The 22,612-nt window shown below is 38.9% G+C and overlaps 1 protein-coding gene across 3 annotated transcripts in view; it reads left to right on the top strand.

Annotated features, from left to right (window-relative positions):
• Positions 1 to 16,985: 16,985 nt before the first annotated feature.
• Positions 16,986 to 22,612, top strand: part of RGS7BP (regulator of G protein signaling 7 binding protein) — a 72,441-nt gene continuing 66,814 nt past the window's right edge. The window contains exons 1-2 of one of the 3 annotated variants that reach the window (XM_026670536.2): positions 16,986 to 17,881; positions 20,703 to 20,869. In XM_026670536.2, the coding sequence (XP_026526321.1) occupies positions 17,717 to 17,881; positions 20,703 to 20,869 (332 nt within the window). In that variant the 5' untranslated portion in view covers positions 16,986 to 17,716. The remainder of the gene's footprint in view (positions 17,882 to 20,702; positions 20,870 to 22,612) is intronic. The other 2 variants (XM_087958369.1, XM_087958367.1) reach the window with 2 other exon arrangements.

The following is a 22,612-nucleotide window of genomic DNA, read 5'->3' as shown; positions in this document are numbered from 1 at the left end:
ATTATTTTGACCATGACTAAAATAAGAGTTAATGGTGAAGACTCAGAGAATCCTTCCACTATTTTAAATTCCATTCATGCCAATTTCAGACAACTGTCTTCAACTACACTGAACACATCGTAGTCAGGAAAGTATTACTAAAGAATTCATCATTTGCAATCCTTTATCTCATATTCTTGATCATTTAAAAGTGGTCTTTTTAAAGGTATTTTCTAATATGTTGCATGAAGAATAGAATTAAACCTATCTAGATCACTAAAACTGCGATTTAGATCACTAAAACGTAGGGATAAGTGTTTTTCTCAAAATCTTACAGTACCAAGATGCTGCTGGCAAAATACAGGATGTCACACCTCCATACAATACTTATAAACAGCCTGCAAAGTATTGCTAGCAGTAGGTAAGTCGGTTTCGTTTCATATTGCATATATCAGATTCCAAAGCCATTTCCAGTTATTCCCAATGTATAATTCAGTTACTTGAATGTTTCCAAATACATATTTTTTTAGGACTGGAGAAAGATACTCCACTGTGTCTTTCCAATCTCCCACATTCTGCAATCTCTTGCAGTTCAATTAGCAATCCTGAGTTGCATAAAGGGACTGTACTTTATAAAATGCCATACTATGCATTGCAAGATGATTTTGCATGAATTAAAAATGTAGATGGGTTTAAGTTTAATGAAAAAAGTGAGTTGAATATTTCTACTGAGGGCTGTGTTTATTGCATCAAACAATGCACAAACATTCAAAATTCTATGTAATTTATTAAGTGGACTGAGATAGGATAGATCAAAGGGACAATGAATAGCTGCAGCTGTATTTTCTAATACCTGTCACAAAAATATTCAATTATATTCCTAAAATCAGACATATTGAGCTTAATAGAACTTATTCCCAAAGATTGTTCTCTAAATATAGAATAGTAGTATTGACATATATGAAGCTGTGTTTACTGGAACCACCAGATATGATTATCCTACATATCCAGTTACATTTAATATACAATCATTGCTATTCCATTCCTTTCTTATATAAAGTTCCACTTGTGCACTCCACTATGTTTGTCACTGTATTCTTAGATGGGAAGCAAAGAAAAGCAAGATGAAGTTTTTCTTCTTCCATTGCCACAAGAGAAAATAGTACTGCTTTTATTAGCGTATAAACATTGGAATATGCAATATGATTTTTACTATTTTACAAGAATATAACCAAACATTTCATAAAAGGAGTTTTGGTGTGCATTTTCGATGAACAGGGCATGGCACAAAGGCAACACAGCCAGAATAATAAGTAGGGGTCTCTTTATTAGCTCCAACTTTGCCCCTAATGTCACTGTTATCTTCCCGTCTGGAGAAAAACTCTCCCAGGAACCTGCAACAGCCTTTTACTACAGATATTCCAATCCAAAATATTTTAAACAGAAAACTTTAAACTATGAATTCAGCAAGACAAGATAAGGTAATAAATCCAGCAGGGCAAAATAAGGAGATCTAGAAGTGAAGTCACACGGCAGTAAATCAAACCAGTTGGGAGGATGCCAGGAACTCACATAACAGCAGCCAACATGAGATGAACACAACGTTTGTTTCCAACAAACGCCCCTCCCAAACTGCCTCTCCTTTAAACTCCCTTCCCAAGTGTGCCTTGTGAAGGGAATCAGGGTCCTTTCCTTTCTCCTAAGCCATGCAACCCACATTGCTCTCTTCTCTGTTCTTCCCTTTGTGCCCTAGGTTGAAGAGAGGGTGGGGCTTGGTCTTCCTCTGAACCATCTCTCCCTTGTTCTACCTCTTCCGTGCTCTGTCCAGCCTCACTTTGCCCTTTCCCATTTTCCTCCACAGCCAACTGAGCCTCTCCCGCTCTCTCTCAGCTGTTTGTCTTCCTCCTTGGATTCAGACTCTGACGGGGCATCACAACATGGTTTTATCTTGAAGTTGTCATCCACTATTAAAATGGCTTCATTATGACAATTTAATATATGGAATTTGATTTGAGTACTATATGCTACTGTAAAATACTGTGAAAAAATAGTCATGTGCAAATGCCCAAAACGTATGTACTATAGCTAAAAATATACAAGTAATTTTGGATGGACAGAAAATTTTAATAAACTTTACACCACAGCTACTATATTTTGATTTATAGTAATTCTGAACACTTTGGAAGGAAGTGTCGGTTGAGCTAATGAGCTATTATTGTTATTCAATTCACATCAAGCATTCTTTTACTGACTTGGAAGGTTAGTTTTCTCTCTTCTCCTGTTAGAGCTTAACATGGGGAATAGAAGAAACCTGCAGCTAGGATGAAGTCTGGAAAGGAAGCAAGTTTGCATTTTACATAAAATTGCCATAGAATAAGCATATATAATTTTTTTCAGCTTCCCACTGAACCTCAACCTTCTTCAGCCTCAAATTTATAAACTTGAGACATATAATGGAAATGCAATAAGAGATGTTTTGCAATTAAAAATATTTGGGGGAGTTGACATTCTTTCCATCACCAAAACCATGGATTGAATTTGATAACACAGTGAGCTCCAACTAAAATTAAGTCCTGGAAACATTAAATAATTTCTATTACACACATAGGCATTTGAGGGCTCAGTTAAGTAATTTATCAGGAAGTGTCACATAGTCTAATCATATTGTTTTTAGAAAGCATGATAATAATTATATTTAGAAAGCAATTTATAACTAACATCCCATCTACCAACTGTCACAGATGTCTCAAGATGGCCAATATGTCCAGCAGCATTTAAGGCACAACGTTGTGTAAGTGGGTAAGCTTTTGCTGCAGTGTAGGGCCCAGATCCAAATTTTCTTCATTGTCAGACTTTTTCTAGTGCATTAACTTCCCTCCCCAAGGACCAGCTTAGGAATAAGCAGTGTGGTCAACTGTGAACATGGCCTAGAATGAATCATACATACGGTTTTCTATTCCAAATAAGGACTTTGTCTTGAAAGAAATTTATTTTATATTTGTCCATTTTTCATGTCTTCCACAAAAACCTAACCCAGTATATTTTGGGCCACTATTTTATTTTTTTAAGTGTACAAATGAAAACACGTTAAGAAAGATGACAAAACTGAAAAACATGCACAATCACATATACAGACATTTTTCATTTATCAATTTTCTGTGACATTTTTCTTCTCAGAAACTCTTTACAAGAAAACAATAAAGCTATCTTAAATATTGTACCATCATAATAGAGTTAGCAGTGTTTAAAAACAAAAAAATTATAAAAAAATTAAGTGTTCATTAAAAAAAATCCTAACCAAAGCGAAACAACAGGTAAGTTAAAAACATTCAGGATGTTTTCTTATCCCACAGATGCTTGGCAGAAGAGGCATACCTTTCCAGTTTTGTATAAAATTACTCTAGTCAACATGCTTTGAGAGAGAATTCCTACTTCTGGCTGATGAATTATAGTGAAATTATAAGCAGAACATCTTGAACTGATATTAAAGCATAGGTTGAGTGCTTGAATGGGCCCTTTTAGGAACTTGCAATCTATGTTATATAAGCAATATCTATACCTTATTGAGTCCAGTACCTCATACTATAAACGTAGCATTTTCAGGTCTGCAATTGCATAACCTCATTTAGTTCTCCATAGTTCTCCAGCCTCCATATTTTGTTCAAAGATAATTCTATATTCCCAATTTGTGACTGACATAGCCTAAATTATCTCAAATTCTAGGGATTGTTTGTAGAGATTAAAAATCCAACAATTACTCTGACATAAATTCATCAGAAATCACATGTCATTTAGAAAGTATATTGGATGTGTTCCTTCAAACAAACCATGTTTTTGATACTTCTCCAAAGACATGCAGCACCCAGGTCCCTGAATCAAACAGCTCTATGTAGCATTACTCAAAAACCATGGCAACAAGAAACCACAGAGCTTCACATTTTCATAATGGCTAAAACCACAAGGAAACAGCAAACTACAGCTACATGCCACATTACAGTTTGCCTATTTACAATGGGAAGTGATGCATCTCATTTTGAAAGGGAAAAAAAGCCCTTTAAACCCACATATCAAATAACTGAGCTATCAAACATATATTTTCGCCATAGGATGCACCACCATTCCCAACAGTAAATTATGATTAACAAGAAAGGCAAACTAACTTGTTCTGGAAAAGTATTTTCAATGATTACCTCCCTATGTGAATAGTTAAAAACAGGGAGGATGTTTTTTCTTCTTGAAGTACAACACAACACAACACAATACAATAAAAGTAGCTTTATTGGGGTTTTGAGCAATAGGCCGCTGTTTCCTAAACTTAGAATTGTTTCCAACCAAATAAAAATATGTTTAAATTTAACTTTCCATATTTTGGGGGATGAGAAAACAGAATGGGGACAAATAAAAACTGATAAAGTGGTATACTTGCCTTTCAATGCTTAATCTACTCATTTAATTAGATTAGTTTATCATTTGAAGCAATTTACTTTGTCTCAAACATAACTGCAATCAGCTTCCATAAAAATTGGACCAGGCTAATAATATTATGAAAATATTATTATTGCCAATTTTCCTGACACTGATCATCTAACTCAGGAGTCCCCAAACTTGGCAACTTTAAGACTTGTGGACTTCAACTCCCAGAATCCAACTTGTAGAGTTGAAGTCCACAAGTCTTAAAGTTGCCAAGTTTGGAGACCTCTGATCTAACTTGAATAGGAAAAAAAAGGAAAAATATTACTGTAAACTAGGAGTAATATTAATTTAAATGGCTCATTTTTATTGAATCAAAAATATAATCTGGAACTTCTTTGTCAAGTACATTCTCAGCTATGTCTTGAAACAAAAAAGGCATTCAGAAGACAATTGATTCACAGCATAATGCTTTCCAGTAGACCACTTCATATACCATAACAGATTTCCTCTTGGTTAAATATTTTATAAATATTATGTATTCATTGTAAGCCGTAAGACCCACCATGAAGCTATTACAGCCATTATACTAGAAGCATTATTGGCTCTTTAAAGCCAGTTTTAAGTCAGTTCAAAAAACAAATATCATATAGATTCCAGGAATGCTACTTTATTGAAAAAGAGATGTGCTACCACAATCTTGAAAGCCTGTCCAAGTAAGTATCCATTGCTCCTTTTGTGAGGATAACAAAGTCAGGGTGAGGCTGTCTTTAATCTTTTTACTTTCCTTTTTTGCTTCTCCTGTTATATCCCTCTATAATTGTAAATATGAATGTATAGTGACCCACTGTTGCTATTTTAATATCAGTGCTTCCTCTAGAATTATTTTGGAAGGTTTTACTTAATTTATTTCAAAGAAGTCATGAGACAAGAATAAGCTTAATTGTGTGTTTCTCTATTTATTATCTTATGCATTTCAGAGTATCAGAAGGATCCACAGGATTTTTTTTCCTGCTATGTCATCTTTGAAAGTTAAAAAAAAATTCCCAAGCAAGTCTGCTCAGCTACTTTGAAACGATGACTCTTGGATCCTGACAAAAACCAATGAATGGCAGTGTTTTTAGTAGGATGGCCCAAGGTAGCCAGGAACAGACGACTTATAAGACGACTTATTCTTTGGTTCTGTATACATTAACAAGGAAAAGCTAGGCTAAACTGCATTTCTGGTAAGTCACATTCAGTGCAGTGCAAAATTTGTAAGAGTGGCAAAGTAGGGCAGGGAGAAGGAAAGACTGCCCTCCTTCTAACACCTTTCCTATTGGAATGCACCTTCACGCCTCCAAACTAAACTGAAATTTTCATTGAGCTATCACAGATCCTAGATCCCTTTTCCAGTCTGTCACTGCCAGCTCAGATTCAATTATTTGTTGCTTGTTTAGGTTTTTTTTAAAAAAAAAAAACAAGTTTTATTAGTTTCAGAAACAAACAAATCATCATCAACCATTACATATTTGAACCTTTTTCCATTATAAATTTTACAAGTCAGATAAAACCTTATCTTATACAATACAATTCTAATTTAAACCATTTCTAAATGAGCATAGAAACATCTCTTGTCCTCTATTTCTTTCTGACTTGATTATCGTCATTCTCTTTCTGTGTTTCTAGAAGGTTTCACCAATACTTCTCAAAAACATAAACAGACACAAACAAACATATAAAAATCTTTTAGTAAAGTAACTTGGCTCCCAGTGCCTCTCTTTATATGGGCTTTAATTATATTCATGCTCATTTTACAGATCATTACCTATTTTATTTGCCATTCTGTATCTTCTATATATACTTCTCCACACATTTCACTCTTCATAATTCTATCTTATTCAATCCATCTTAATTTAAATCATTATATTTGTATCTTTTGCCCATCCTTTATTATCCCTCTATCTCATTCCTTGTAATGAAAAAAAAAAGAATTTCTCCTGAAATCTCTAATCAGAGTATGATGCCTTTCTATCCTCTCCCTAAATATTAGATTAACATTTAAAATGACACCTAATACCCAATCTGATTCTGCTTGGTACATTCTATCTATTAATTTTTACTTTTAATAACAATAAAAACAGAGTAATAAATCAAAAATGTTTAAATACATAGTATCCTCCTAAATACGTAGTTAAATAATAAATCTAAATAATAAATCTTATAGCATTCTCATTGCCTTTCCCTTCAATATTTTATTACATTTTAAAAATCAATCATTATTAAACATTTCAACATTTTAATTTCTTATTAACTCTTAAACCATTCTAATTTTCTATTTCTAATACAAATATTACAATACCGTCTTATGTACCTTGCAAAATCTTTTTTAAGAAAATTTATGCTTCACCCTTTATCCCTAAAAAGATTCCTCTTTTCCCATCCAATTTTAAAACTTTGTGGCTTTTCTCCGCCTTTCCCCTTTCTTTCTTCCCCCACCAGATCTTCCTACCCCCTTTCTTCTAACCTCTGTCTTGCTGGCATCCCTTCTCTGTTGTATTCCCTTTTTCTCTTGTTTGCTATCATTGTATTTATTTTGCATCATATTTTTCTCTTTCTTAAATGTTTTTTAGATCTTAAGTCCTTCATTTTCCTCGCTTTCTTCCTTCCTTCTTTCTTAGATAAATTTTGGAATTCATTAAAGATGGTGGCTTCTTCGTCTTTTTCTTGTTGTTGTTGCATCTGTCGCATTGTCTGTTCATAGTTAACCAGCACCATTTCTAAAAATAGAAAAGCTTTTTCCATACCATCTTTACAGGCTGCTTTTGTTTGCTCATATTCATCCCTCAGATCCTCAAAGGAGAAAGCCATTATAAATATTTTCTTTTTTTTTCCCCTCTTTCTTCTTAGTCCAACCAAAATATTCCAAAAGAAAAGTAAGACAATCCCAAAGTCCACAATCCTCAATCAATCCAAGCCAAGCCAAAATTTCCTCTTTCTCTTCCAGGGGTAGTATCAGACAAAGGAAAAAAAGAAAATCCAAATCTGTGTTTTGAAGCCTTATTAAAATTTTATTTCTGTCTCCAAATCCTTAAGGCATCTCCTCCAACAAAATCCAACCAGATAAATATATTTTTGTCCTCTCCTTCCGACTTATCCCATAAAGCTAGTTTTACCTGAAACAAAAACAGGTTTCTCAATATCCGCTTTGTTAATTCCGGCCGGAGGAGAGTAAACTTTCCTTTCAGCACCTCAGAATTGCCGCTTACTTTCTCCTGTGGAAAGAATCATCCAAAAAGCCATCACTTCCAGGAATTAAATTAAATATATCTCAGAGTCCTGGATCGACCAAGAAGACTTTCACTTTTAAAAACTTTCTCCTCTTCCTCCTGCGCATACTTGCCCAGCTGCCGCTTCTTTGTGGCGGCCATTACGGACCGCCGCTACACCGTCTTGGTAAAAGAGGGTTCTGCCGGCCAGGAGGGGTCTGCAACACCCCCAAACCCTTTTCCGGATCCCCTACCTTCAGCTGCCCCTGCAGGGCAGCCTTGCTCCGCAGCCTTCGGATCGGAGCCCCAAAAGCGGCTAGCGCGGCAGGGATCGCGCAGCTTCGCGAATCCCTACCGCTCGCAAAGCCGACAGACCGGAAAATCGTTGCTTGTTTAGGTTTTATATATCTAAACCACACTACCAATTTTCCCCAATATTTTATAATACAGTCAATCATATTAATACATATACAAAAAATTTTTGGGGATCTTATAATCTTTTTTGGAAGAATCCATAATCTTTTTTGGAAGAAAGACGGAAGAAGGAAAGATCTTGTCTTCACTTTTCTAAACACAACTCCGAATTAACTGTTCCACAGAGATAGACCCATTCCAAGGAAAATGCTGTCTTCTGCCACTCCAAACCATGTCAGGGCAGACATAAGCATCTCTGTTCAGGATCAGCAAAATGCATGGAAATTAGAGAATGTTTGAAGTTCAGAATTTTTAATTTTATTATACACTTTATTATACACCATTTGCACTTACATATATTAATCTTTGTTCCTTATTTTAAACCAAAATGAAACATATCTTCAGATTCATGAAAATCAGTTCACTAATGGGCATCTAAATAGATGTTCAGCTTTATTCTTCTTCCACACTCTTAACACCCATGTCATCTTCAGTAGCCTCAAAATAGTTTTTCTTCTTAGAACTATTTAAAGAATTTCCATAATGGGTTTTAATCATCTTGCAAGTTCTTCTTGACATTTGTTTTTGTATCTGGCTGTGTTGCTTCTGTCAAAGATTATATTTATTTTTGTTCTTCACATTTGGGCAAAGGTTGCATTTGTTTTAAGGACTTTCTTCCTCCAGCAGTTCCTCATTTCCAACTAATCACAGCACAAACATGCCTGTTTAAATTGTTTTCCCTGCAATTGTCTCCTAGCATGGTCTTTATCCTATCTCCAATCCTTGTTAGCAAGATTGTCCTCGGCTTTTCCAGTGTTAAAGTAATGATTTGCCCTCTAGGCATGCAACAAGACATGGCTGTTTTACTGATATGGTTTATCAACCAGCCAGCATTGCAGTCAGATAAACCCTAAGGATCAGCCCAGGATTCATTGACTACTTTAGACTAGTGTGAGCAGTACTCTTTGATTTCTGGGTACTGTCTTTGAGGTCTGTTTTGCTAATCCAGATCTGATAATCAGATCTTCAATCTGAACAGCAAGTGATCCATGGTATAGCAGGAAGAGCTGCTGTATATAATGAAGAGAAAGGGATATAGATGTTTTTATTCTCTGCTACTTCATAGCACAACTCTTCCACCATGTCAGCTGTTTAGACCACTTTTGAACACTATTTTAATGTTCTGGAAGAGCCCTTAACATCATATCCCAAAGGTGTTTGACAACCAGCTCTCATCTGGCACAATTGTTTTGCACAACAGTGTTCAAAAGATCCCGTTTAGCTGGTATCAGTTAATTGTCAAGCTTATGCAGCATTATTCCACAGTAACACTATTATACATAATTATATGCATACATTATGCACTATTATTATAACTAATTAGAATTAATCAAATTTCATAAGTTTTCCTTCTGATAAATAATGTCCTCAACTAGTGTTTTTCAAACTTGGCAACTTTTAAGACATGTGGAATTCAATTCCCAGAATTCCCCAGCCAGCATGCTAGGAAGGGCATAAGTGTTGATGTCCACTCATCTTAAAAGTTGCCATGCTTTAAAAAAAAAAAAACTGCACTAGACCACCAATAGAATGTTTAAATCAGATGAGATCTTGGATGTGTGAATGGACCATCACCTAATAGTTATTGCAAAACCCTCTTTTCTGTGATAGTGCCACATCTCTGGAATGCTCTGTCCCTGAAATTCTCAAAGTACCAAGACCTACTTTTCTTTAGACCTACTTTTTTTTTCCTGCCTCGTCTTTCCCATTTTAGATTGTATAATGCTCCATAAATAATTTATAAAACGTTTTGTTGAAACTGATAACACGGCATACATTACTGCAAATTTCTTTTTTATTTTTTCCTAGTTTTTCCTCCAATGCAGGATCTGTTTTGCTTTGATCTACCGTGTTTCTCCAACAATATGGCCTCCCCCAATAGGAAGTCCCAGCATGTTTTATAGGCATAAAATCAAATTAAGCCCCTCCCCCCAAATTAAGGCCAATATTAAACATGTGAAATGGGGGGTAATGGTGGGGGGGCTTGCCGTTAGGAAGTACTTTTGTTGCATACCTGGATATGGTGCTGCCTGCGTTGACCTCGGCATTGGTGGGGCACTTCGTATCGGGAGACCTTCCGCCACCGTTGCTTTCTCTTCTCCCTGTGCTGCTGCAGCATTTAGAGCAACGCCACGGCGTTTGGCGCAGCCACGCGTGGCCAGACAAGGCTCCTCCCTGCAACTGGAGCCCGGTGGAGAAACTCGGCTTCAGGTGCTCCTGTCGCCGCCTTCCCTTCGCCTTCGAAAGCAAAGCTTATTCTTTTAAAAATGATGCCCTACTACCAGTACGACAAATCCTCCCCTGCCTGAGAGGGCAGCCCAACCCCACGTGGGGAGGCGAATCTCCCGGGGCCGCAGCACAGGATCAGCCCACCCCGGGAGAAGCGCCCAGCTGTCATACCTGCCTGGTGCCAGGCAGAGCGTGAAGAGCTTCACCTGGGACGCCCAGCGCAGCTGACAGGCAGGCCCTCATTCCCGGTGGTGGAGCTCTTGCCAAGGCAGTGAGCGCCTCCCCGCCGGGCCCTCTGCTCATCCAGCCAGGGCCGCGCCAGAGCCGTGAGGGCTGGGCAGAGCCGGGAAAGTGAGCCATGGGTGCGCGCCTGCCTGCCAAGCAAAAGAGCCGGGCTGACCCGAGCTTGGCTTCATTCCCAAGTCCCTCCAGCCCAAACCCGAAGGAGCCACCGGGAGAGGCTGCCCGAGGCAGTGATAGCGCCCACCCGTCCGCGGACAGGGAGGTGAGGCAACGGCAGCGCTGCTTCCCTGGCCAGCGGGTCTGGCAGAGAGAGACCAAAGCCACCTGTCCTTTCCACCCCTCGCCCAGCCCGTCCCCATCCCCATGCATCTCCAAACACGCTGGCAGCTCCAAACGCTGCAACGGCACGGGCATCGGGCAGAGGCGCCCACTCGGGCGGGGCTCAGCTCGGAGGACGCCACACAGGCTGTTGCCTTGCCTCCCTGTCCATGGATGGGTGGGCACTATCACTGCCTCCCCGGTGGTCCCTTCGGGTTCGGGCTGGAAGGACTTCGGAAGGAAGCCAAGCTTGGGTCAGCCCGGCTCTTTCACTTGGCAGGCGGGCACGCACCTGCGGCTCACTTTCCCAGCTCTGCCCAGCCCTCACGGCTCTGGCGCGGCCGTGGCGGGATGAGCAGAAGGCCCGGCGGGGAGGCGCTTGCTGCCTTGGCGAGAGGGGTGGTCCGATCCTGCGCTCCGGCCCCGGGAGATTTGCCTCCCCACGTGGGGAGGTGGGGAATTAAGTCACCCCCAAAAAGATGGCCTAGCCGTCTTTTCAGGGCTCAAAAAAATAAAATAAGGCCCGGCCTTATTTTGTAAGAAACACGGTATTTGATTGCGACAGGAATAGACCAACCGGCTTGTTGCCCGTGCATGATGTCATGGGTTGAGAGTGACAGATCCAAAGTCACCCAGCCGGTTTTCATGCCTAGGGGAGAACTAGAACTCATAGTCTTTTGGTTTCTAGTCTGGAGCTTTAGACACTAGACCAAATTATCTCTCCTATATTGGTGCAAAATACGGATGAAAAAATAATTCACATCAGATGAAGTAATAAATAAGATCTTCACATGCGCTGAAATGGACAGAATGACCTTACAAATGAAATATAAGGATGAGTCAGAATATTATATGATTTGGAACGAATTTTATTATTGGTGGGAACAGAAAGGGAGGACTCAAAATGAAAAAGAGAAATAGGATTTGTAGAAAGGATATCTGAGATCATGTGATTAAACTAAAACTGAGGATAGCGGATGATGTATTAAAAGAAAATTAAATGTATTAAAATTAAATGTATTAAATGTATAAATGTATAAAATTAAATGTATAAAGATTTAATATGTATAAATGTACATAAGATATATATTATATAAGATGTAAGATATATCATTTTGATGTATCAAAATGATTTCACCATGTTCAGTGTTTTTAAATAATGTATTTAATAAAATTTGGGGGGTGGGATTCACATCCAGCCCAAAATTCTTTCTGGCAACTTGTTTGACCAAATGCTATTAGAAAGAATGGCAGAAGTTTCTCCTGGAAGTTTTTTTCTTTTTAGTTCCCTCCCCTTTAAATCTGCCTCAGCATTTTATCAGATCTTGTACTTTACAAGCATTATGGAGGAAGGGGTGAGATATACTTTTTTTCAGAATGCACTTTATTCAATAGCAAAGGTGAATACATGAAACCTTTGAAATATATCAAATGTTATGGCATTAGTTTTTGTTGAAGTCTCAGAAACCACAGAGAGTAGTTACTGAAGTCATCGATATCATAGTTTGTGTTCCACTAGGTTTTGCTTATCGTTACTAAGAAAGAAGAATGCTAGTTATATCAACTAACAAGACAATTTGTAAATGGGAAATGCAGACTAAGAAGCAATTATGTCAAGTTATTAGACATTGCTTACATAAAATTAATTAGCTCAGTATTTGTTTGGTTAAATTTACCACCCACCTCACACATGCATGAAGGCAGCAGCATACATGGATTAGAAGCACAAAAACTACAACTCTGGTTGTTCAAGGATAAAACTATGACCCACCTCCATAAAAAGCGCATCAACAGCAGAGATCATCAAGCCTCCTGGCCCAAATGCCTGGGGAAACAACCAGGTCTTCAGTGCCTTATGAGGCTAACAGGGTCGGGTCCAGTGGTGTTTTTCAAAAATTTTTACCAATGCTTCTTTGGGCGTCGCTTGATGGGTGTGGCATGGCTTGGTGTAAAATTTTCATTTCCACCCCACTCCAGGGGAAGCATACTATAAAATTGCCATTTCCTTCCCACCCCACTAATCTGCTTTCCAGCTCTGTTCTCCTGTTCAGGGCAACAAAAGAAGACCCAGCCAATCAGCTGGGACTCGGGAGGCAGAGATTAGATGGGGGCAGGGCCATTCAGAAGTGGCATTTGCTGGTTCTCCAAACTACTCAAAATTTTCGCTACTGGTTCTCTGGAACCTGTCAGAACTGGCTGAATACCACCTCTGGTAAGGTCCTACTGAATTTTGGGGGGAGGAGGGATTTTACTCCATAGATCACGTGCTGCAGTGAGAAGACACAACCCCAAAGTCCACCAAAATAACACTGTTTGATACAAAGACTATTAGGCCCTGGTTTGTTAAGACCCACGTGCCAAACATTGTCCAAAACAATAGCGTCTCTAAGCAAATGCAGTATTTAAGCAAAAAGATTCAGATAGTATGGAAAATCTGTGATCTGTTAAGAAGTCCAGAACTAAATGATAAATACGACATGGCTTATAAATATTAGGTACAGTTCTGTTGTTTATAGGATTCCTTATATATTGTTTATATATCTGTACTATTCGTAGGTTTGTTTTGCATTTTTATGGGAATTCTTTTTGTATTATTAATAGGAACAGTACTATATTGTAAAGCAAAAAAATGCAATTCTGGGGTGTTCTCTGTTCATGAAATATTTCAGATTGCAATTCCAGATGGTTTCAGCTTCTTCATCTGTGGAAATATATTTAAAGATTTCGTTTCAAAAAGAAAATAGCACCTAAGCAACTTTCATGTTCTGTAATGGACCGCACTGCTATTACTAACTACACATATATATTCCTAGAAAGTATCCATTGAGGCAGGTTATAAATGAAATAATAGAAATGTATATCAAGACATATTACTTATGTATACACATAGCTTACTATCAGGTTCTGCATCTGGATTTGTTGCCAATATTTTCATTTGTTTGTGAACGCAGTTTCATTATTTTAAAAGCTGCAAGACAGAATTTATTAGGTGAATCTTCTCCATCACATCCAAATTGTTATGTTTATTCATCTTTTGTAGTTGTTAAGGGCATAAAAATCATATCAGAGAAAAGTGTACAATCAGTAATCCTACACATGGGTACATTAAAATGTTAACTGATCATTTAGAATGATGTGCTACACAAAGAATATACTCATGTTCTCTGTATGCAATATTTGATTCTGGACACTATTTTCTGAAAATGATACAAGCATGCTTAGCTCATCTTAGTGATTTGGTCAAGAATTATGTTTTTCTGCACCTGTGTAATCATATAACATAAATATGCAAGAACATGGTTGGTGTTATATCTTTCTGTAACCAAAATGAGTGTAATTATTGCTGAAATAAGAGTAACAACCATGGCAACAGGAAACTTAGGAATTTTATAATAGAATCCAAACTCAGCCTATGGATGAGGTTTAAAAACACTGGTCTATACTTACATATTCTATAATTTCTAACGAAGTCTTCCAATACCCAACTAAAGGTGTTTGGATTGAACCTCAGATTTGTTCTATTACTGGATTATAGTTCTTCCAACAATTAAATGTTATAATTATGATATATTCAGATTCTTGTTATCAGAATGCACATCTGTATACAGCGTTTCTCATAGGTTATCGTAGTTGACTGTTTTGGGCCATACCAAAATTCAGTTCCCGGACAACTACAAAAAAAAATGGGAATTAATAGTACAGATATTTCTATAGTCCACATTTCCAGTGCTCCCTAGGTTTTATGTGAAAGCAATAACATGCACCTTAAAACTACTGGAATAGTAGCAAAAACAAAAGATATAGAAGCAATCCTTAATTGTATATTCTTGCTTTTCAGGCATGAAATCTACAAATAATTAAAAATGAAAGTACCTCAGTTCTGATGCCAATTTTTAGTAATGGATACAAAACATTTCAAATTTAAAATGTTTGAGCATGAAATGCTTTCCATTTTGAATTTGAAATGCTAGAATCAGCAATTCAAACTGAATTTAAAATAAGTGTTCTGCATTTCAGATTTTAAGCTTGGAATGCTTTTGGAAGCTGAAAATCAGAATCGATTTTCAGCTTCCAAAAGCATTCCAAGCTTAAAATCTGAAATGCAGAACACTTATTTTAAATTCAGTCCTGAAATGCTTTCAAACTGGCTAATGTACCAGCTTTAATGTATTCAAAAAGTGCAACAAGTTTTCCTGAACTCAAAACAGCCATTTCAGTCTTCAATTGGATGTTTCATGTTCAAAATCTTGGGAGTCTGAAACCCAAGCTGTGAGTTTTCTTAAATAGCTGTGATCGCTGCAAATAGGCTGCCAGCCTTTTTACTATTATACAAGAGCAATACGATTTATAAACCATAATTTATATACATACTTAAAACAGTCAAATTTAGAACTGTTGTTCAATCAGTGCATTAAGGAAGGTGATCATACTTAATACACTTGGTGAAATTATCTGGCCTTTTTACCGGTTGGATTTAATAGCCTTAAACAATTTGGGGCCCGAAACATCAGGCTAAGTTTCTCTTAACCCATTTGAGCCTTGCAATTGGTTTCCAAGGCCTTTTTTCAACAAACTCTATTAAATTAGTAGGTGTTTGTAATGGGCTTTTGTACACTGACTGCTTCAATTTAGAATTTTCTTCCAGGAAATACATTCTAAAGGCTGACTCTGAATAATTTTATAGTAGGATAATTCTATCATTTATGTTATAATCATATTATATAGTTATTAGTTACATGTGTTGTAACTAATTATGGTGTTTTAATTGCCATTAGTTGTATAAGTTGATCTGACAAGACACACTGTAAATTTAAGATGGCTTTATTAAATAATGAAGCCACTTTATGTCAAAGCTGAATCTTACATTAATTACAAGTTGAGATGAAAAAGTTGTTTTTCATAACTGAAAGTACTGCCTAGTTTTATGAGTAACTCCCAATAAAAATAATTTTCATAATTTTGCATAATAAATTTTTTTCCTATTATAAAAAAGCCATTAAGGAGAGGCTAGACATATACATGCCCATCTAAGGTTTTTTGAGAGTAATGTATTTGTATCCCTTTATTATTTTTACAAATAACTCATGGTGGTGAACATATCCAACACACCTTCCTCCAATTTTCCCCACAACTCTTGTGAGGTGAATTGAGCTGAAACAGTGACCTGCCCAAGGTCACCCAGAGGGCTTTCATGACCAAGGCAAGCCAAGACAGTCTCCCAATTTTCTGCAAAGATAGTTATGTCCTTGGAAAATGTTTGTTCTATCATTAATCATTCTATTTTACAGCATATCCAAAAATTGCAGGAAAATACTCCCGATGAACATCTAGTAATTGTTTGCCTCAAATGCCCAAAATATATGGTAACTTATCCAATAAGTGCTAGCCAAAAGTAGATCCAAATTTGGGGTTCGCTGGTCTGTGGAAATAAATCTAGTTATTTTATTCAAGTGAGCCAACTGGCTCTACTGCATGAGTAACCTTGACCTTTGTTATCTAAATGTTTTTTTTTTCCCTGAGAAACACCTGGTGTTTACTTCAATAGTTCATGATGCAGATGACACCGATTGATCCAATTTGGTGGCTTTGTTTGCAAAATACAGTACACCTAGCCTGGTTACTAAAGTAAGTTTTTCCTTGTATTGAATTGAACCACCACTGTTGAGTCCACACAATATACAAAGCACAATCAATCCAGATTTTTTTTGGGGGGGGGGGGACACTAACCAGGTTGAGTATACTATATGAACGCAGTTGTTACTCTTGCAACTGACCTGGTTCAACATGAGAGGGGGAAGACTATGCCTCTGCTTTTTGGGGGGGATACCAGGTAGAAAAGGGGGTGGGTGTTTGTAGGGGGGAAAAAAGGATTAGAGCCTAGTGATGGAACCTCAGAAGGCCCCAGAACGCCACTTTTGTAAGTGGATCCTATTTTTAAAAAAAAATCTTGCCTCCGGTACGAGAGGCTGTTTTGGAGGGCTTGGGTGAGTTTCGCGGGCTAAGGCTTTAACCTCAGCCCCCGCCTTGTTGGAGGAGCAACCTCAGCGGCTTTCTGTTTCCTCCCGTCGGAGGGCCCTTTGCCAAGGGAGCCTTCCAGGCGACGGCTCGAGGGGAACAAGTAGCGTAGAGCCCAGGGAAAGAAATCGGCCGATTGAGGCGTGCGCCTGCGCGCGCCCAACTCTGCCTGATATACACAGGCGCACATGCCTTCGCTCCCCTTCTGTGCTGCGGCGGCGAGGGAGGGGAGCGAGCGAGCCCGGAACTGGTGCCGTGCGCGAAGGAGGCACAAAGAAGCGGGGTTGCTGGAGACGGGCGGGCTCGGTTTCTCCCCTCCGTCCTGAATGGAAGCCCCGCTCGGCCGAGCAACCTCGGGTCTCCGCCGCTTTCAAACCGGGCGGGCAGAGCGGACCCGCGTTCAGTTTGGGCTCCAGGGACTGACACTCTGCTGCGGGTGGCGGCGCTGAAAGGAAGAAGTTGTTGAGCATCCTTCGCCTCGAACCTCGCTGCCGTGGCCCGACGGGAGGCGATGCTGCAAGCCGCCGCCGCCGCCGCCTCTTCGAGTGCTCCCTTGCCGGTCGAAGGCTCCCCGGAGCCCAAACAGCTTTCCCGCCTGTGAAGAGAAGCCGAGGGGGAAAGGCGTCGGGCGAGCGATTCTGGAGCTCTCACCGGGTTCATCGACGCGCTGCTGCTATCGCCGCCGCCGCTGCCGCCTGAGGCGGCGGCACTCGAATCTGGCGTGGTGGAAAATCTTTGCCCCCCGCCCGCGCGGCTGGCACCCGTGTAAACAGCAGCTTTTGCTTGGTGGATGCGTATGAATGAGTTCTGCACCGAATGGGCGCAAAAAGCGCCCCAGGTCCACCGGCTCGATCTTCCAAATCGGCAAAACGTCGCTGCACGGCAGAGACTGCGAAGGCCGAGACAGCGGCAGCACCGAGGGCGCCCCTAAGACCCAGAGAATAGCCCTGGATGACTGCAAGATGGTGGGTACCGCGCAGCTGCGCCCCCTCCCCTTTGTGTTTTTGTAGACGTGTTTGTGTGGGGCTCCACTCCTCTCCCCCCCCCCCCCACGTCTCCCCGTCTTCCGCTCCTTGTCTATTCCGATCACGTGCAGCTGCACTATTTTTAAAACTGCAGTCCGCATTTGAGTTGACACCCTTTTTGCTCAAGTAGCGGCTTCGAGACCAGGGCTGGTGAGGCGGCGGGGGGGCGTTATAATGATCGGTTGGTTTTTTTTGTTTTTTTTTAAAAAAAGCCTCCGGTGTTTAATGGACTGGAGAAGGAGGTCGCGTTTATACGTGTTTCGTAAGAAAAGTAAAGAAAGATGCGATTTGGGAATATTGGCTTGCGTGGGTCAGTGGACACTACAGAAGTATCAAACATCTGCTCGTTTAGTAGTATCGGCCCACCGTGCAATCGGGAACGATACTCTACGCCCTGTGTAGTAGACCTCAGAAATCCAGAGCAAGCACTTTCTATACTTCCCCTTAATTTCGGAATTGGGAAATAAAAATAAATAAATAAACCCCATACAGTTCCACTGGTTCAATAGAAAACAAGGCTGTGAATGCACATGGAGGTGATATTAAAAGATGTGCACCTGTCTTTTCACGCCACAGTTGTGCTAACTTACTGGTGCAAATAGCAGCTGTGCCTGTTGATGTATGAACTAACTTGCCACTTCAACCCCACCCCCCCCAGGGTAGATAGGAAGTTAATCTACCAGAAGCATATTCTTCCCAAATCAAAACTAAGTTGAACTTTGGTGCAATTGAGCTCTCTATATGGTTAACTTATAAATTCATTAAGATAGAGTTCTAACAATCCAAACTGTTCCTTTTTTTAAAAAAAAAAGTATTTTTATGCTAACTGGGGCAGTTGGAACAGCTAAAAACCATAGTACTTGATAGGAAAAATCTATTATTAGTTTTCTGATTTCTCTATTTAGGTACTTATCCTTTTGGAATCTTTTTGTTGAAGATACTTCTTAGGTTATTATTTATAGTGACCATGACTGTAAACAATGCATGATTTAAAAAATTTTTTAATGACAACTCAAAAACAGTTACACAAACATTTTCATTGTAATCTTATATAGATTTATTTCAGAATATATACTGAATTCAAAAGGAATTTCCTTTGCATAAACTTACATAGGATTGTAAATTGCCTTGGGCTTCTAACTCTGAATTTGTCAGAGTTAGCTGAAATTGAAATGCAGCTCTAAAAGTCTGAGCCTTCATAAATCAAGCAAGAGAATTTTACAATTACTGCTTTTATTTTGATGTGATCCAAGTAGTCTGAACACACCGTGGCTGAGATAAGCTGCAGACTAGTCAGACACATTGGATTGGAATAGGCATCTTCCTTCATCAAGACCTATGTGTCCTAAAATGGACAAATTACATTGAGATTTGCTGTACACTTAATGGGATTCTTACTGAAATCTATGAATGTAAATAAAGTCCATTTTGTGAAATGAAACTTCAGATTATTTGCGCTGAAAACCTTTCTTCGATTATGGAAATATGTGAACTGGGCTATGAAAGTTACAATATTGAATTTAGTCATTTTCTTTAGGAAATGACTTGCTTAAACTTTTTAGTATTCTTTTCATTTTAAGGCATTTAAAAAGAATCTTACTTTTTAAATTTCTTTTATACAAACTTACAGTTGTGAGTTTACAAAGTGTTAACCTTTAAAAATAAAGCCTGATATTCACAAGGTTTTATTAAGGCTCAGCAAGTGTCACAAAAGAGCTTTTGAGGATAGTGTTTTCAAGCCTTGGTTTGGGCAGTCTGTCAAATGTGTTTTTTCTTTTTCTGTCGGGGCCATAACATGCTAATCTGGAAAGGAAAGAGTAGAAGATTAATTTTATCGCACAGTGCACAACAGTCCCTTGGAGTTGAAATGATTGGCCAGAGAATCCAGCTATGGTGGAGAGGTGTTTAACTTTGTACAACAGAAGTGTTGAGAATATAATTTGGGGTTAGGGTTATGGTAAACTATATGTCAACACAACAATAAGATATACTGTTTTTTATTACATATATTCAAACAAAGGGATGCTATTTTATGATAATTTGAGGGTTAAATGGTGGGCAAATCTGAACTATCTTACAAATTAATGTTAGAATATATTGTTAATCTTTTTCCTTGTTGCATACCATACATATACAAATGTAATTTGTCTCAGAAGAAAAATCAATAATAGTAATTGTGTTAAGCAAAATAATAATGATTCATTTAACCCTGAAGCCTAGCACAAATACTGACGGGCAAGGGGTTTTTCCTCCTAGGTAAATAGTCAGATTCTTAAGAATAGTAAAACAGCCTTGGAGCCAGGAAAAATAGTTTAAAAAAAAATAACAGAGCAATGAGTGACACATTCCACTCCTGATAGACAGCAAATCAAAAAATTGGAGTGGGTGGAGGCTAGGGCAGGGGGCATAGAGGAGAAACTATTTCTGGAAACATTATCTTCTTTCATGATAAAATATTTGGCTTCCGGGAAAAGAGAAGCTGTTAAGTCAGCCATTTAGCATGAAAAACACTTTCAAAGGCTTAAAATATGTGAAATATCTTCATTTCCCAGTGAAAATGCATGCTCTGGGTGAGCAAAGGGCAGCTTTTGTAACATGCTTCATTATTTATGGCATGGTAGGGGCAGATCTTCGTTCTGGTTCAAATGCCTGCATCAGCACGGCTGGAACAACATTTTTTTTTAAAAAAAAAAAAAAACCTGCCTTATCTCTCACTGCAGCAAAATGTTGGTTTTATGTAAATAGATTTTCTCTTTCTCAGCTTGTCCAGGACTTCAACACCCAGGTGGCTCTGTATCGGGAATTGGTCATTTCCATTGGGGATGTCTCAGTCAGTTGCCCATCGTTACATGCTGAAATGCACAGAACACGTACCAAAGGATGTGAGACCGCCTATCAGGCACACCAAAAGCTATCTGCAATCTCTGGGTAGGAGACTTTCCATGTTCGGTCTACTCACCTGTATTGTTACCGGTTCTGTACAAGATATAGGAACAAGAGATAGCCACTATTGTATTTTAATAGCCTGGATTTTAGTTAAAGTATTTAATTCGTTCTGAGCCTCACCTTTGGGATAGGAAAGCACCTCTTTGGTTTTTAGTTACAGCTCTCAGAACATTTGGAGGAAAGCTGTGCCATTTAAAATCGTTTGAAACTGAAGGGCATTTTGTAATCTGCTGTATCAAACACAAATTCATAGTTAAGCTGATATGAGTCTTTGATAGAGATAGAGGAACTTTAAAAAAAAATCAATGCTCAAATACAAACAAAGTTAAAAGAGTGACGTTATTAGACTGGACTATTATTTTAAAACTTTTATCATCTGTTAACTGGAAAATAGCATTGTAAGTAATGTTACAATATGCTTTCAAATGCTACATTTTTGTTTTGCTTCAATTAAAGCTAAAACAGCAAATCATTTCTAAACCAGTGTAATAAATAGTGTTTCATTCTTGAAGGTGCAGTTTGCATCCATGATTTTTGCATCCCATCAGTTACATCTAAGGTGGAAAGAAAACTGGAATGCATTTAATTTACATTGAATGCACATTTTATGCAGCCTTGCAGTACTAATTGCATCTGTAATTAGAAATAATAATAATATTTATTAATATATTTTATTTTTAGCTGCCTGCTACCAAAATACCAAGATGGTGTGTAAAAAGCAAGAATATTAAAATCAAGAGACTCTACAAAAAGATAAAATGGTGATTTAAGTCATTAAAACTATAAATTAAAACTTAAATGTTATACTTAGGCATAGTGAAAGGTAAACTGGAAGGTGTTTTTTTTAAAGCCAGTGTGGTAGTCACCATTATATTCCATGAGCCATAGTGGTGCAGTGGTTAGAGTGCATTACTGCAGGCTACTTCTGCTGTGCCTGTAATTTGGCAGTTCAAATCTCACTAGGCTCAAGGTTGATTCAGCCTTCCATTCTTCTGAGGTGGATAAAATGAGGACCCAAATTGTTGAGGGCTGACTCTGTAAACTGTTTAGAGAGGGATGTAAAGAACTGTGAAGTGGTATATAAGTCTTAAGTGCTATTACTATTGGGGAGCAAATTCATTATATTCAGCCATGACAAAAGGTCAGGGCCCAACTTGCAGCAAGGTGGACCATCTACCGTTGAAGATGTACTTCCCCAGGTGATTTAAATCAGGGATCCCCAACCTTTTCGACGCCGCGCCCGGTTCCGACATCAGCTGGGCGCCGCCCGGTATCGGCGTCAACTGGGCGCCGCCATCTTTTATGACGAAAAGGCGCTTCGGTGACGTCACGGGCGCTGTTTGCATAAAAAGATGCCGGCGCTAGCTGCTTGGTGAGCTTTTTCGGTAGAAATGGCTTTCTACCCGGAAAAGCTCACCGAGGCTGGCGCCGCCATCTTTATGACGAAACAGCGCTTCCGGTGAGCTTTCTACCCGGAAAAGCTCACCAGAAGCGCTTTACCAAAAAAGATGGCGGCGCCCAGCAACCAGCGGCCCGGTAAGGGTTGTTCCGCGGCCCGGTACCGGTCCGCGGACCGGCGGTTGGGGACCCCTGATTTAAATGATGGGAACCTTGCAGAAGGAGGCAATGTCTACGGTATCCTGAACCCAAACCATTCAGATCTGTAAAAACAAGTGACTCCTTATATTGTATCCAGAAGAAAATTAGCAACCAGTATAGAGATTT

The sequence above is a fragment of the Notechis scutatus genome, chromosome 2, assembly GCF_049901735.1.
Source record: "Notechis scutatus isolate UNSWTSFEM ecotype Mainland chromosome 2, rNotScu1.2, whole genome shotgun sequence".
Lineage (NCBI taxonomy): Eukaryota > Metazoa > Chordata > Lepidosauria > Squamata > Elapidae > Notechis > Notechis scutatus.
Note: the sequence above shows the minus strand (reverse complement) of the source record. Positions and strands in the feature narration are given on the sequence as shown.